General features: G+C 41.4%; 1 protein-coding gene across 1 annotated transcript in view; it reads left to right on the top strand.

The window, feature by feature from the left end:
* Positions 1–17,269, top strand: part of znf366 (zinc finger protein 366) — a 69,160-nt gene that overhangs the window by 13,554 nt on the left and 38,337 nt on the right. Inside the window, exon 2 of the mRNA XM_048527485.2 lies at positions 7,649–8,947. Within this exon, the coding sequence (XP_048383442.1) occupies positions 7,670–8,947 (1,278 nt within the window). The 5' untranslated portion in view covers positions 7,649–7,669. The remainder of the gene's footprint in view (positions 1–7,648; positions 8,948–17,269) is intronic.

Below are 17,269 nucleotides of genomic sequence, written 5' to 3'. Positions count from 1 at the left end.
AGAAAACTATTGTTATTTCTTACAGGTGCTGCCTCATCAAACAATAGACAGAATCAGTTTTTTTTTAACCTTATCAGCATCTTTTATAATCTTGCATACTGTACTAGGGAGGTGTTGTGTCACAATGGGAATTATTTCTGTCTCTGAGCCAGGAGCTCAGAATGTGAGTCCCATTCCAGGCCTGGATGGCTATGGAGAGTTAATTCATGACTCTGCACACCCCCCCGCCACCCCCCCCCCCCCCCCCCCGCCAAGTGCATGGGAATTTTCTTAAGAAGACATTGAGTCAGTTGGGCCTGTACTCATTGGCATTTGGAAAAGTCAGCTTCTTGAAACATATAAAACTCTTAGGGAGCTTGACAGGGAAATTCTAAAAGGTTGTTTCCCATTGTGGGACAGTCCAGGACCAGATGGGATAATCTCAGATCAAGAGGTCACCATTTTTAAGACAGAGATGAAGATGAATTTATTTTCTCATTCGGTAGTGAATCTGTGGGATTTTTTACTTCAGAGGCTGTAGACGCTGAGCTGTTAAGAATATTCAAGACTGAGATAGACAGATTTTTACTCAGTAAGGTAATTAAGGATTATGGGAAAAAGCAGAAATATGAAGTTGAAGATTATCAGGTCAGCCACAATGTCTTTGAAGGGTGGAGCAGTGTCACTGGGCTGAATGGCCTAAGCTGACATCTATTGCTGTTATACATATTTTTTCATCAATCTATTCAGAGATGTTATTATACATCTCTAGAGCAGGACTCAGGACTCCTAGCTTAAAGGTAGGGGACACTAACATTACACCACAGGGAGCCCACAGCTCATAAGTTATAACCCTACTCATTATCAATTTGCAAATCCTTCCAAAACCATGTTTGAACGTGTGTCACAAGCTATAGCCTCCAGCTTCGATCTAGGAACATGTTCCAGAAAAACAAGCTCAACAAAACAGGCATAAGCATGTGGAGATAGCAGGAACTGCAGGTGCTGGAGTCAGAGACAACACTCTGCGGAGCTGGAGAAACACAGCCGGTCAGGCAGCACTTGCTTGCTTCATGCATGTCAGGGTGGAGGATATTTTCAAAGTTAATATTTTTGTCAGCTCTCTTGTTTAACTTCTCAGCTGTGGTGAAGAGCTTTGAATTAACTCCATCATCAAGTAATTCTTTATTTATACCTGAACAGCCCTTGACTATAGTACTACCTAATAGAGAATCACTCAGGCACCAGAGTGTCAGTATCTCTAACACTCATTCTTTTTATGTGCCAGCTGGGTCTACTTGATTGGACCAGATTCATTGCCCCAATCAGGAAACTCATATTCTAAGATATCCACCTGGCTGACCTTGTTACAATCACTACAAACCCTAATTTCTCAAGTTCTCTATGTTTTAATTTTCTTAAAACGTAGAATATAAAATTTTATATTTATTATCACAAAGAACTTTTGGAAACAATGATGCAGGACACATATTATGTGAACTTTAATCTACAAGCATGCCTCCCAAACCTGGGTAGCAGAGACATTGTCCCAGCCTTTTTGTAAATCTCACTAAACCTGTTTAAGAATTCCATGCTCAGGTTACATGTCATGGCCAACAGTGAAATCAGCAAATTTTAGGCTGAAGTGGTAGAAGTACTAGAATTCTGAGGGACAAAGGCTGAAAACATTTTGAGAAGAGGACTGATGTTATCTTTAGGCACAAACAAGGAAGGCAACAGGATGAATTCTTTTCCACAGCTATGTTACGCATTGCAGTTGAAAACCACTGAACAACTAAAAAGAAGGGCAGAGATAACAAGGTGTAGAGCTGGATGAACACAGCAGGCCGAGCAGCATCAGAGGAGCAGGAAAGCTGATGTTTCAAGCCTAGACCCTTCTTCTGGCTGCAAAGCATAGAGAAACGAGCAGAGGATATGGCCTTGAGTACATCGCCATAACACTTACAAAACACCCAAACATACAATCAGCTATTCTTCCACTTCCTTCATGAGATTCTTCAAATGACAATCGTTTGTGATTTGTGAAACCCACAGCCCACAAAGTGCTACTCTCAAATCCAACCACAGTGTGACTCATGAATACAGCTCATTACCCTTACCAGCATTTGGATGATGTCTAGAAAATCTCACAGCAGGTTCATTTTTTATAATACTGTCCTAAGTCCCAGCAATTGGGTCAGAATCAGAGATTCCCCTATCTATAGTGGTATTACACTGTATTTCAGCTCTCCTGTCAGCTATACTTAAATTTTAAATGTCAATGCTACAATGGCATGTAAATCTTGAACTGGAGAAATGCCGAACTCTATTTAAGTATGTTTAAGACACTTGCAGAGATCCATATATTGCTGTTTATTTGTAGACAACATTTTTAATATCAACAAAGTGCGACCATCATGTTGCTTTTAATTAACATTAAGGTTTTTATTTGCACTGTGCTTACAAACAATATGATTCCAATCTTGATTGCTGTGTGGAATTTGATTGACTTTGACTTAACTCATTTCAACCAGGATAAATCTTGCTCCAGTTCCTTTCAGAGACTCCCTCCCCACGGCCCCACCCTTCATGGCCTCCCCAGGGAAGAGAGGAACATTTCAATGGTTCCACTCCTGACTGATGTCATCAACAACCCTACTAGAAGCTTGAGTGTGTGACTGTCATCATTGAAAATACTGTACTATAGTATACAGTAAAATGATGTACAGATCCACAATTTCAGATTACAAAAGTGTAAGATGGAGGGACAGAAAAAGATTATTCAGCTCATTGAGTTTGTTCTGCTATTCAATGAGATTATAATTCATCTGATACTTATTTCCCTTACTGATTAGAAATGTGTCTGTCTCAGCCTTGAATATATGGAATGATCTGGCATATACAATGCAGTAAAGAATTTCTTCAAGAGAAAAAAATCCTCCTCAACTATGTCTTAAATAGTTGAGCCCTAACTCTGAGTCCAGACTCTCCCACAAGGGGAAACAACTTCTCCACATCTACCCTGCTAAGTCTCCTGAATATCTTCTATGTTTCAATAACATTATTCTTCAAAACTTCAATGAACCCAAGACCAACCTATTCAAAATCTCTTCATGAGGAAATTTTTCCAGATCCAGTAGCAGCCTAGTGCCCATTCACCGGACTGCCTCCCAGTGTCAGTGTATCTTTCCTGAGATGCCTTTCTTTGACTGTGAATACTTCACAAAACCCACATAGTCTTTGAAGAGATTTATCAGGTATGTCACATGCAACATATTGATGTAGAGGAAGGACTTTGGGAGCTGTTTTCCTATTTGCCCTTAAAGTGTTTTACCATGTGACGTTCATGGTGGTTGATCCACCATACCTCAGACTGTCTTTTCTCACACAATCTTCTTCACCTCATTAATGATGCAACTGGCTCTTGCAAGCGGGAGAGGTGGAAGAACTCGCCACAGCTGGAATCTCCTGTGTTCACACCGCAGGTGCAATGTTTCAAGACAAGCTACTGACCTCCTCAGACACTGTTGCACTGAGGTGCCTCTCCATTATTGCTGAGCACATAGTTCAGAAAGGAAAGCTCACATTCCGCTTTGCAGACAGGGATCTGGAGATCTCAGTGGATAGGGTGGTGAAGGGGAGGGCGGTCCTCTATCCTGGTGGCCCCCACAGGAGATCATGCCACCAAATCCAACCAGTCTGGATCAGAGGACAGCCCAGCTCAATGGTATGTGCCAGATGAAGTGAAGTGCTAAGGGTTGTGGGAAGAAGGCCAACGGTTTTCTGTGTCCTGTCGCCATCGTGTCTCTGCCACCTCAAATTCAAAGGGCCTTGCTCACTCGAACTCAGTCATTGCACACGTTTTACACCAACGCTCATTGTACGCAAGTCTCATAAGTGCAGTGTCATTCAATGTTTCTCACCCACTTCATCTTTCCAAAGTACAAACTCTTCCTGCCTTCTTCATGGTGTATTTGTTCACTTGGAACACCACACCCACCCTCCATTTCCGACCCATGTATCACTAAGTGCTCTTTTATCCACATCCATCAAACTCATTCCCACTAACCACCTTTGTCTCAATGAAAGAAAAATTGGTCCAAAAGGGACAGGTAGGGGGTGGTGGACATTAGGTTCCTCGCTCCTTATGAGGAGAAAGTTTCCAACTACCCAGTAAGCTTTGTTGTACTATGCCAATTGGCTCACCCATTAAAACCAGTATTAACTCATTCTTAAACTGCACAAACTTTTACCCTTCTTAGACGACTAGTTTCCCATCTTTTCTCGTGCTGGCACAATGCTGCCAGCACAGATCCTCAAGAGGAACTCTGCTCCATCAGAGAAGAAGCAAGTGAACCCTCAGAGGATGTACCGACTGCAGCCTCCACTTGCTCAGACACATTCTCTTCTGTGGATACTCTATCTAGTTTAGTTTTGGGAGCGCAGCCTTGCTGAATATGTCTTTGCAGCTGGTCAAGGAAGAAATTGCCCAGGTTTACAATACTCAGAGGACTGGCAGACACCAGGAACATTCTCACACTTAGACAGATGATGATCCCATTGTCTTGGTCATTAATGACATCGCCAAGATGCACAAAGAGGCTCAGGAAACAGCAGGGAAGTTTGTCAGAGGCACTTAGTAAGCTGGCTTCAAAGATGGAAGGGTCCCCATCTTCAGTACCATGCTGCATCTGAAATTTCTACATCTGGCAGTCTCTATGACTGCCATGGAGATCCAGGTCCAGCACACACTGTGTTTGCAGATAGGCATATGAACACGCAATCCATTGTTTTAGCTATTGGTATGCAGCATCAATGTCAATCTGAGGGGGGGTGGTTGGGACAAGAGATCCAGACCTCATTCCAGATGCCCCTTCCTCTCAAGGAGTCAGGGTGGTGCCAGTGGTCACCCACGGGGTGAGGGTGACACAACGGACCCCAGAAGCCTCTTCTCAGGACTCTATGGAGGTGCCTGACCCTTCCTCCTCCTAGCATCTCCCCTCTACCCCCAACCCAAGTCATGCTGTTGGTTAATGATGTACATGGCTTGGTAGGAGAAGAGCCAAAAAGGAAGCAATCAAGGGTAAAGAACAAGAGAATCCATATTGCAAATTGCAGTAAACAAACATTGTTTACAATCTAATTGATGTTTCGACTTTGTGACACTCTGGTGAGGAAGGTGAGTTAGTTCCCCTTAAGTTCTTCTTAGCCCTCTCGATTGTCTGTAACCAAATTTTTAACTAATTTTAGCATGCCGCAATAGCATGTTTCAATCTAAACACAGTATTAGTCAAACTTGAAAGTTTTAAAATTTTGATGTTGGGAATCAAAGATTGATAGCCCATTTTTTACCATTGTTGTAACAGCTTTTACACAAACATACTTTATTTAGAAGTCACAGATGAGAATGGTTTATTCATGTTTAGTCACATATACCCTTGTCCTCACTGACTGGCTCTCCATTTATGAACTCCCAATGTAAAGTAACATTTATTAATTCACACATGTAAAGCAAGAATGAAAATTCTTTTGAATAAAATGTGATGTTGCCTCACTAATGCCTGTCCATTATCCACAAGGCACAAGTCCCTGAGATATTTTCAGGAAGAATTTATTCAAGTGACCAACTCCAAAACTTAAACCACAGATTACATTTAAATACTACTGTAAAAATTCCCATCTCTACTTTTAAACCTTTAACGATGATATTTCACATTCCATCTCTGCAGAAGACACTGAAAGTCTGCAGAGGGATATAGATAGTTTAAGTGAGTGGGCAAAGATCTAGCAGATGGAGTACAATGTCGATAAGTGTGAGGTCATCCATTTTGGTAGGAATAACAGCAAAATGGACTATGTTTTAAATGATAAAAAGTTGCAGCACACTGCTGTGCAGAGGGACTTGAGTGTCCTTGTGCATGATTCGCTGAAGGTGAGCTTGCAGGTGCAGCAGGTAATTAAAAAGGCAAATGGAATTTTGTCTGCCATTGCTCGAGGGATGGAGTTTAAAAACAGGGAGGCTATGCTGCAGCTGTATAGGGTCCTGGTGAGCCCACACCTGGAGTACTGTGTGCAGTTTTGGTCTCCTTGCTTGGGAAGGGATTTACTAGCATTGGAGAGAGTGCAGAGGAGATTCACTTGGTTGATTCCAGAGTTGAGAGGGTTGGATTATGAGGAGAAACTGAGTAGACTGGGATTATACGCATTGGAATTCAGAAAAATGAGGTGAGATCTTATAGAAACATATAAGATTATGAGGGGAATAGATAAGGTGGAGGCAAGGAGGTTGTTTCCGCTAGCAGGTGAAACTAGGACTGGGGGCATTGCCTTAAAATAAAGGGAAGCAAACGTAGGACTGAGATCAGGAAGAACTTCTTCATCCAAAGGGTTGTGAATCTGTGGAATTCCCTGCCCGGTGAAGCAGTTGAAGCTACCTCGCTGAATATTTTTAAGGCGAGACTAGATAAATTTTTGAACAGTAGATAAATTTTTGAACAGTAAAGGAAATAAGGGTTATGGTGAGTGGGTGGGTAAGTGGAGATGAGTCTCAAAAAGATCAGCCATGATCTTATTAAATGGTGGGGCAGGCTCGAGGGTCCAGATGACCTACTCCTGCTCCTTGTTCTTATGTTCTTACGTTCTCTGCACATTAAAGGAAGAATGTCACAGAATATTGCTTATTCTTCAATAAACAAATATGTTTACTTAATAATGCTACTTGCTAAAATTGCAATTAAATGCTTAAATTTATTAAACATTAAATTTGGTGTTATTCAGATGATTCATGTCCTATCCTGAAAGTAAGGATAGCCTAACCGAAGGAATCTAGGAAGCTGCCTTTTGCATTGATTCAGCACTGAAGTATGGAATGGACACATATTAGTTCTTTGTTGCATTGTGGGGGCATAAATAGCCAAGTCATCTTAATCTGGTTTACTTGAACTGAATTGCACTTTTCTTTAAGGTATGGTCACAATTTATCTCTCTTGCTGGTTATCTGGTAAACAAGCTAATACTTTTCCAAATATTCAGAGCACAATTTGCATCCTTTTATTTGTGTTTGCCATTCCCAATGTGAACCAAAGCAAGAAGCAGCATGATGTTCAAAGAAAAGTGGAGAATGACATTGCCTGTTTTCCATCACATTTACACATGATGCACAGTTCCTTTGCTAAAATTGGGTATGTAATGATATTCAAAAGATAGCAAAATATCAGCATCATTTTCCAGCCTTTGTATTCTATTGTGGCAGGTGTACACATCTCACATGAAATGAACCACCCAAGGTTGGGAAACTCCATTGGGAAAAATATCATATGAATGGGCATGGTAGGAATGTATGTTGAAAATTTCTTCCTTGATTTTTCCTATTTTTTACTATTGCTACTTGGGCTTTTACAAGTCTTTCTCTAGTAACCATTCTGCTGCTTTATTTTTCTTCTGAATGCACTCATGTCATCAATGGGGTTCCCATCAGGAATATCCAGACCTGTGAAGCTATTGGAGGAGGAAGGTAAAGACTCAATCACAAATAAGAAAACCTATGTAAAAAGAAATTTGTCGGGGTGTCAAACAGGTGGCCGATTTTCAATCACCCCTTTTGTGCTATTGTTGAAGACCCATTTCACTCGAAAGATTTTATTTTTGATGTTGTTTTCTCTAATTTAAGGGAAGCAGCTGAGTGAACATTATGGAGAACAAGATGACTGATCCATACAGTGATGATATTCATATTTCCAGAGATATGAAAGAAATCCCAACTTCTCCACACTTCACAACGCAGCCTCTCCCACTGACCATTAAACCAAACAAATTCACAGGTTTTGGAGACTACGAATCAGGAATTACATATTCCACAAATAACATATCTACAGTAAATATAGAAAGGCTCACTGCACATTCAGAAGGAGGATCACGTAAGAGAAAAAGTACCCCCACCAAAGTCATTCATACTGTTCACTCAGAAGATTTACCAAAAGAAATCGATGAACCTGAAGACATCAAAGTGGAATTGCCATCACCAAAACCCATGGCTCAAATGATTGACTTAAGTAATGTAGGGTTTCAGTTGTTCAGAGCTTTTGATCACCTGGGTACCACAGGTTTGAAACATGAGTCTATTAAACATAACTTAATGTGGCCTACCAGTCCTCTGATGATGCATCCTTCTCGATCATACTTTTCTAATGTCACTCCAGACTTTATGTTCCCTTTTGTTATGGCACCATCAAATCTGCATTTTCGATATCCTCTTCACCAGAATCGTCCTCTGGGAACTCTGAGTGGTGGGATGCCTAGTAGAGAAGAAAAGAAGAACACAGTTGAACGGGTTGATGTTAACATTCAAATTGACGACAGTTATTATGTCAATGTAGGTGGCAGTCAGAAACGCTGGCAATGCCGAATGTGTGAGAAGTCATACACTTCCAAGTACAACCTGGTGACACATATTTTGGGACACAGTGGTATCAAGCCCCACGCTTGTTCCCAATGTGGAAAACTCTTCAAACAACTGAGCCATCTGCATACTCACATGCTGACGCATCAGGGTACCAGACCTCACAAGTGTCATGTCTGTCACAAAGCATTCACCCAGACCAGCCATCTCAAACGACATATGATGCAACATAGTGATGTGAAACCATATAATTGCAGCATTTGTGGCCGGGGCTTTGCTTATCCAAGTGAACTCAAAGCCCATGAAACCAAGCATGAGAATGGTCGAGATAACATTTGTGTTGAGTGTGGACTTGACTTTCCTACCCTGGCCCAGTTAAAGAGACATTTGACATCACACCGTGGTCCTACATTATATCACTGTGATGAATGTGAGAAGACTTTCCAGTATCCAAGTCAGTTACAAAATCACATGATGAAACACAAAGATATCCGCCCATATATCTGCACTGAATGTGGCATGGAATTCATTCAACCCCATCACCTCAAGCAGCACTCTCTGACACACAAGGTAGGAATTGTGCCTGAAATAGAAAATGGATATTTAATTCATACTTTCTCAATTATTATAACATAAGTGTTAAAAAAAATAGAAATCTTCAGCCCTTTGACTTTTGCAGAGAATTCTACCTTCTGAAAATAAACCTTTCAATGATCTTGGAGTTAGTAGGAACTGCAGATACTGGAGAATCTGAAATAACAAAGTATAGAGCTGGATGAACACAGCACACCATGCAGCATCAGAGGAGCAGGAAAGGGTCTAGGCCCGAAACATCAGCCTTCCTGCTCCTCTGATGCTGCTTGGCCTGCTGTGTTCATCCAGCTCTATTCTGTGTTATCTTTCAATGATCTTGTGTATATTTATAATTAAATAGATTTTAACTAGACAAAAATATGAAGAATGAAAGGTATGAGGGCACAGGAGGAAACTGGTGTTGAGCAATAATGCAAACAGTCCCTTTCAAATGTGCATGAATTTGTTTAACAGATACAGAGGGAAAAATTTAATCATTTAGAAGTGTGGCAGGTGTTGAAAGAGGTGCCTCATTCAAAGCCACCTAGTGACTGATCAGAGTACCCGGGATTAGATAGAGAAGACCTGCTGAGACCTACTCTGTTGACCTTACTGTCAAACCTTTCGCCCCTGTAATTCCCAACAACACATTGCCTGGTAGCCAGTAATGGCCCTCGGCTTTGGGTGCGGCGCAGTGGCAGTTGCAGCTTCCCTCATGGTACTGCAGTTCAACAGAGCTGCTGGTCACTAATTGACTTGTAAATGGGACATCTACCTTTGGGGCCCTTAACCCTGGGGGGAAAGCCTGCATTTGTGCAGTTAAGTGCATGAATGGCACTGAATTTGGCAGGCGTTCTCTGAAAGAAAGTGATGTGTGATTCTCTCAAGATCTCTCCCACTGATGGGTAAGACTTCCATCACCTCCATTAAATCCAGACCCGAGACACAGACAGACAAGCCAATGTTGGCAAAGGCTGCAAAATCAATAATATGTTACCCAATGATCCCTGTAGGATAGTTTTGTAAAACTCAGAAGTTTATCGTGAGAAGGAAATTTAAAAGGCATTTTGCATAACTGCTGATGTGGGAGACATTGTCATTGTTTTGAATTGTAATTTTTTAAAAAGTTGTAATGATTAGACAAAATTAACCTAAGCATAACTGCCACTCAACATTCTCACTCATTAATAAAATAAGAATTGTTATTTTAATCATCTCAAATTGGAAAGTCACAAGCACCCAAGAGCACATTTCGGACCAGTGTACAAATTTGTAACATTACCGAGAAAGGATGACCCTGATGCTTACTGAATACAATTGAGCTTGAGCCGCATGCTCTAGGGCTGTTTTTAATATGAATTGTCTAACTTGAGCTGCATTGTTCTGCCTCCTAGCAACTGAACAGATTCCCACGTACAAGGCAAATATAGAAATATTTTAATCGTTGACCATCATATTAGACAATTGCAATATTTTGTTTCAACACAATGGAACAGATTTTGCTATGAGAAAGAATAGCATCTGAACGATGCATGCCATTACACATGAAAAACTGGTTAATAATGTGTAACAAGGAAAGGTGACTAGCCACAAGTTGCTGTCCTGATTAATTGCTCCACCATTACCTATGGAAAATTGATATCACGTGCACAATCTCCCTGTGAATGTCTTGAATTTGTTGAAGTTATGAGCAATTGTTCATTGAACTCACAACAGAAAGTTAGGTACAGTGTCTGATAAGCCAAAGTACTTGTCAGAAAAACCTACCTGGTTCACCAATGTCCTTTGGGAAAGGGAATTGTCCATCCTTACCTGGCCTGGCCTATATGTGACTCCAGACTCAAAGCAATATGATTGACTCTTAACTGGCCTCTGGACAATTAGGAATGGGCAATAACTGCTGGCCTCATCCACAATGCCCTCATCCCATGAATGAATTTAAGAAAGCTCCTGTGTTGGAAGGTACAGAATTAAAAGTGAGAAGTCTCATTCTGTGAATTCTTTCAGATTTAAAAATTCTAGTTTTAATTTTTGTTCTTTTTTTTCTCTCTCTTTCAATGCAATCTGTTACTTTCTATACTTCTCTTTTGCGAGTGATTTGAATATGAATTCATCCAAGCCAACTCATCCTCCTTTTCAGTCAACTTTCTGTTTAAGCCTTAATCCCTTAAACTAATTTGTCAAGGACGTGCACTGCATAAAACATTATACACCAACATCATGAAAGACTCTTTTGGTTCAGTGGTATTGTCCTTACCGCTAGGTTAATATGGCAAGGTTCAAGTCTCACCTGCTCCAGAGCTGGTCTGAATATGTTGCTTAAGAATATCTACACCAAGGCTCCAGAATCAATGTTACTGGGTTGCACATCCAGTATGGTTGGAGACAATCTTTTTGTTCAATCTAATTATGCACAAATAGACAGAATCGGTCTCATTCTATGTTACAACATATGCTGGACACATGTTACCTCTCATTTATTTCATTTGTTCTCTAAATACCAATGTTCACTTCATTGATGCTATGAACCTTCAACCTGATTCCATTGATTCGGTGTCGGGTGCTTCACTTGTGTTATGGAACTCCATCTAAAAAACAAACAATCATGTCTGCTTTTCAGAAATTGCAACGCTTAAACTTCTGTTTATGGCTCATGATTGGATGTTTTCTGTACTGATTAAAGCAGTTAGTTCTGAAAACCAATAAATTGTGCTATTGCTGTAAATTCCTGCAGAGCTACTGTAAACAAAGTTAGATTATACTACATACAACTTTTCCCCCAAATTTTCTCATTGGTCTCCAAGTAGGCCATCGTCATACAAGATTAGATGTTGGGTTGGGTGTTGGAGACAGCCTGTGTACTGGATATTCAATGGGACCCAAAGAACAGTGGAAGTACTGGGATCATATATGCCTTGGTAATACTGATAGAGATGAATCCCCTTGGGTGGCCAGGGTATGATCAAGATCTGCACCCTGAAAAGTGGTGCAAATGGTGTTTTAAAATATTTGTTTTTTTGGGTGCCTTTTTCTTAGGAGATCTTCTGGGTTTGCTATTGAGAGTTATTTCAAGGAAGGAACCCAACACCCTCTTCTGAATGAGCACGCATCACCAAATTTTCCAGTGTGTCAGCTATCTTACAAATCTCCCATCATCTTACGAATCCATTCATGGGGCTTATAGTAAGGAACTGTAGAGCATGAAGTTAGCAATAGTGACAGTTTCTGATGACTTGATCCTGCACTAGTATTTTGGATCATTTGCTAGCTGTTCACTGGAGGCAACGTATTTGTCAGTGATAATGCTTACAACCTCAACAAAATTCTACCATCATCCTTCTTCTACCGCTGCAAACATAATTACAATTTCTATGAAATTTATACCTATTTTCAAAATATTTGAAGAATTAGCACATTGACAGAAAGGAAGTATGAAATAGTTTTTCTGTCTATTGATGTGGAATGTTCTATAACACAATAGACATTTTCAAATATTTTACTGGGACTCTTTTTTCCACATCCAATTCTCTTCTGATGTGCGTTATGGTTAACTATTTAGTCCACACATAACACAGAGAGTTGCGTCCTTGTTTTGACAGATGTCTTGAGAGTTATTAACAACACTTTTTACAAGCAACAATGTCACATGTTTTAAGTTCTGTGCTTATTTATGTTACTGTACAATGCACACATAAATCTGGCTGATGGATGAAACTACGCTGACTGACCCCATGACACAGGAACTGAAGATGAGGTGAATACTTTTATACCAAATGCCATGCATCATGGTGTCATGCAATTCTCTGAAAGGTACAGGCCTATCTGGTCATCATACAACACCTTCCTTCCATGGCCAGGTATGTGATTTCCTCAGTTGGGAAAATGGGCACACAGGATTCAAACATTTGTTTTTAAGGGCATTCATGTCACCACTCTTTAGAATGATTCTTCTTGAAGTGTACTTGAGCAGGAAAACCAAGCAAAGAACCATTCCAGTCAGTTTCCTCTTCCTACACTGTGGTGGGTGCAAGTTATTGTACAGATAGCTCAAAGAACAAATTCAGCTCAAATTGGATCTCAAATTCTGGACTGTGCATTATTCTAGAGCCTTTTCCTTGTTTTTAAGATGTTTTACCATAGACCTTTGAGAGCCATGTGTTGCTCATTGCATACACATTACTTGGCTTTGTTGGTATTTCCTGGAATGAGACATAATGTATCGTAATGAATGGATGGTAGATGTCTTTAGTAACTTGAGTCAGTCTTTCTTCTAATGGTCAAAATGATATATTTTGTGGCTACTCATTCTTCTCTTTAGAGATTTAGAGCCATTGAGGTATGCAGCACAGAAACAGGTCCTTTGGCCTAACTTGTCCATGCTGACCAGGTTTCCAAGACTGAACTAGTCCCATTTTTCTGCATTTTGCCCATACTCCTCTAAACCCTTTCTATCCAAGTGCCTGTACAAATGTCTTTTAAATGCTGTAATAATACTCACCTCTAGCACTTCCTCTGGCAGCTTGTTCCATGTACGTACTGTCCTCTGTCATCAATGGAGGGGAAAGCAGAGTCAACGTTTTGAAACCAGTTACCCATTTTCAGAACTGACTGTAAGGATAGCAAAGATGATTCTCGATAGGAGTGAGAGAGACAGGGTAGTTGTCATGGGGGACTTCAACTTTCCAAATATTGACTGGGAACACTATAGTTCGAGTATTATAGATGGGTCAGTTTTTGTCCAGTGTGTGAAGGAGGGCTTCCTGACACAGTATGTAGATGGGCCAACAAGGGGCGAAGCCACATTAGATTTGGTACTGGGTAATGAGCCTGGCCAGGTGTTAGATTTGGAAGTAGGTGAGCACTTTGGTGATAGCGATCATAATTCTGTTATGTTTACTTTAGTGATGGAAAGGGATAGGTGTATGCCACTGGGCAAGAGTTATAGCTGGGGGAAAGGCAATTACGATGAGATTAGGCAAGATTTAGGGAGCATAGGATGGGGACGGAAACTGCAGGGGATGGGCACATTAGAAATGTAGAGCTTATTCAAGGAAAAGCTCCTGTGTGTCCTAGATAAGTATGTACCTGTCAGGCAGGGAGGAAGCAGTAGAGTGCAGGAGCCGTGGTTTACAAAGGAGGTGGAATCTCTGTTCAAGAGGAAGAAGAAGGCTTATGTTAGGATGAGGTGTGAAGGCTCAGTTAGGGCGCTTGAGGGCTACGAGGTAGCCAGGAAAGACCTAGAGAGAGAGCTCAGAAGAGCCAGGAGGAGACATGAGAAGTTGTCGGCGGATATGATCAGGGTAAATCCTAAGGCTTTCTATAGATATTTAAGGGATAAAAGAATGACGAAAGTAAGATTAGGCCCAATCAAGGATAGTAGTGGTAAGTTGTATGTGGAGTCAGATGAGATGGGGAAGCGCTAAATGAATATTTTTCAACAGTATTCACTCTAGAAAACAACAATGTTGTTGAGGAGAATACTGAGACACAGGCTACTAGGCTAGGTGGGATTGAGATTCACGAGGAAGAGGTATTAGAAATCCGACAGAGGGTGAAGATAGACAAGTCCCCTGGGCCAGATGGGATTTATCCTTGGATCCTCTGGGAAGCCAGGGAGAAGATTGCCGAGCCTTTGGCATTGATCTTTAACTCATCATTGTCTACAGGAATAGTGCCAGACGACTGGAGGATAGCAAATGTTCAAGAAGGCGAGTAGAGACAACCTTGGTAATTATAGACCAGTGAGCCTTAACTCAGTTGTTGGTAAAGTGTTGGAAAAGGTTATAAGGGATAGGATTTATAATCATCTAGAAAAGAATAAATTGATTAGGGATAGTCAACATGGTTTGGTGAGGGAAGGTCGTGCCTCACAAACGTTATTGAGTTCTTTGAGAAGGTGACCAAACAGGTAGATGAGAGTAAACCGGTTGATGTGGTGTATATGGATTTCAGCAAGGCGTTCGATAAGGTTCCCCACGATAGGCTATAGTACAAAATGCGGAGGAATGGAATTGTGGGAGATGTAGCAGTTTGGATTGGAAATTGGCTTGCTGAAAGAAGACAGAGGGTGGTAGTTGATGGGAAATGTTCATCCTGGAGACCAGTTACTAGTGGTGTATTGCAAGGGTCGGTGTTGGGTCCACTGCTGTTTGTCATTTTTATAAATGACCTGGATGAGGGCGTAGAAGGATGGGTTAGTAAATTTGCAGACAATACTAAGGTCGGTGGAGTTGTGGATAGTGACGAAGGATGCTGTAGGTTGCAGAGAGACATAGATAAGCTGCAGAGCTGGGCTGAGAGGTGGCAAATGGAGTTTAATGCAGACAAGTGTGAGATGATGCACCTTGGTAGGAGTAACCGGAAGGCAAAGTACTGGGCTAATGGTAAGATTCTTAGTAGTGTAGATGAGCAGAGAGATCTCGGTGTCCATGTACACAGATCCTTGAAAGTTGCCACCCAGGTTGACAGGGCTGTTAAGAAGGCATACAGTGTTTTAGCTTTTATTAATAGGGGGATCGAGTTCCAGAACCAAGAGGTTATGGTGAAGCTGTACAAAACTCTGGTGCAGCCGCACTTGGAATATTGTGTACAGTTCTGGTCACCGCATTATAAGAAGGATGTGGAAGCTTTGGAAAGGGTGCAGAAGAGATTTACGAGGATGTTGCCTGGTATGGAGGGAAGGTCTTACGAGGAAAGGCTGAGGGACTTGAGGCTGTTTTCATCAGAGAGAAAAAGGTTGAGAGGTGACTTAATTGAAACATATAAAATAATCAGAGGGTTAGATAGGGTGGATAGGGAGAGCCTTTTTCCTAGGATGGTGACGGCGAGCACAAGGGGGCATAGCTTTAAATTGAGGGGTGAAAGATATAGGACAGATGTCAGAGGTAGTTTCTTTACTCGGAGTAGTCAGGGAATGGAACACTTTGCCTGCAACGGTAGTAGATTTGCCAGCTTTAGGTACATTTAAGTCGTCATTGGATAAGCATATGGACGTACATGGAATAGTGTAGGTTAGATGGGCTTGAGATCGGTATGACAGGTCGGCACAACATCGAGGGCTGAAGGGCCTGTATTGTGCTGTAATGTTCTATGTTCTATGTTCTAGCTGGGAAAAGGCAAATATTTGGGTGGAGGGATAGTAATTAACAAGAGGTGGAGAGGGAGCCCAGAGAACGGGACAGAAATGTTAGCCAAGTAACACTGTGGTTTGTTGAAGTGGCAGGCAACCAGGAGATCAGGGCCATTTTTGCAGATGGAGCATGGATATCGTGCAAAGTGGAATGCACTGATGTGTCAAATCTGCATTACCCCAATAACTGTTTACCCCATTGCTCAACGTCTGGGTGGGATGCTCTTTGGATGGGCAGTGTGTATTTGTTGGGCTGACTGGCCTATTTCCATAGTGTAGGGATTCTATGATTCCATGATTCTGTGCGAAAAATTTGCCCTTCAGGTCTCCTTTACATCTTGTTTCTCTCACCTTAAACTTATGCCCTCTTGTTTTGGACTCCCTCCCCTGGAGAAAACACTTTAGCTATTTACCTTATCTATGTCCCTTGTAATGTTACTCAATCTCTATAAAGTCAACTTCAGCCTCCTATGCTCCAGGGAAAAAGGTTCCCACCTAGGTAGCATTGTAGAACAGAGAGACCTAGGGGTTCAGGTATTTGAAATTTGCATCACAGGTAGACACTTGCCTTCATTGCTCAGACCTTTAAGATTAGGAATTGGGACATCATGTTGAGGTTGTACAGGACATTGGTGAGGCCTCTTCAGGAGTACTGTATGCTGTTCTGGTCACCCTGTTACAGAAAGGATATTACTAAATTGGAGATAATTCAGAAAAAAATTACCAGAATGTTGCCAGGAATGGAGGGCTTGAGTTATAAAAATAGGCTGGGACTTTTTTCACTAATGAAGGCAAGCTCCTCTGTGTCTCTCTGTTTGACAACACTCCAGAGGGCCCTACTATTAACTGCCTAAGTACTGCCCGGGTTTGTCTAACCAAAATGCAACATCCCACAATTATTTGACTTAAGCTCCATTTGCTATTCCCAACCCCCCGGCACAACTTATCAAGATCCCATTGCACTCTTAGATAACGTTCTACACAGTCCTTTATACAACCAATTTTGGTGTCATCTGCAAAATGATTAACCATGCCTCCTATATTCTCATCCAAATCAGTTATATAAATGATGAATAACAGTGGGCGCAGCACTGATCCTTGTGGCACACCTCTGGCCACAGGCCTCTAGTCTGAAAAACAACCTACCGCTACTACTCTACTACCTCTACTACCCTCTCTGATGAAGGGTC

The sequence above is a fragment of the Stegostoma tigrinum genome, chromosome 3 (assembly GCF_030684315.1).
Source record: "Stegostoma tigrinum isolate sSteTig4 chromosome 3, sSteTig4.hap1, whole genome shotgun sequence".
Lineage (NCBI taxonomy): Eukaryota > Metazoa > Chordata > Chondrichthyes > Orectolobiformes > Stegostomatidae > Stegostoma > Stegostoma tigrinum.
The sequence above is the reverse complement of the archived record's forward strand: the minus strand, read 5'-3'. Positions and strand labels throughout refer to the sequence as shown.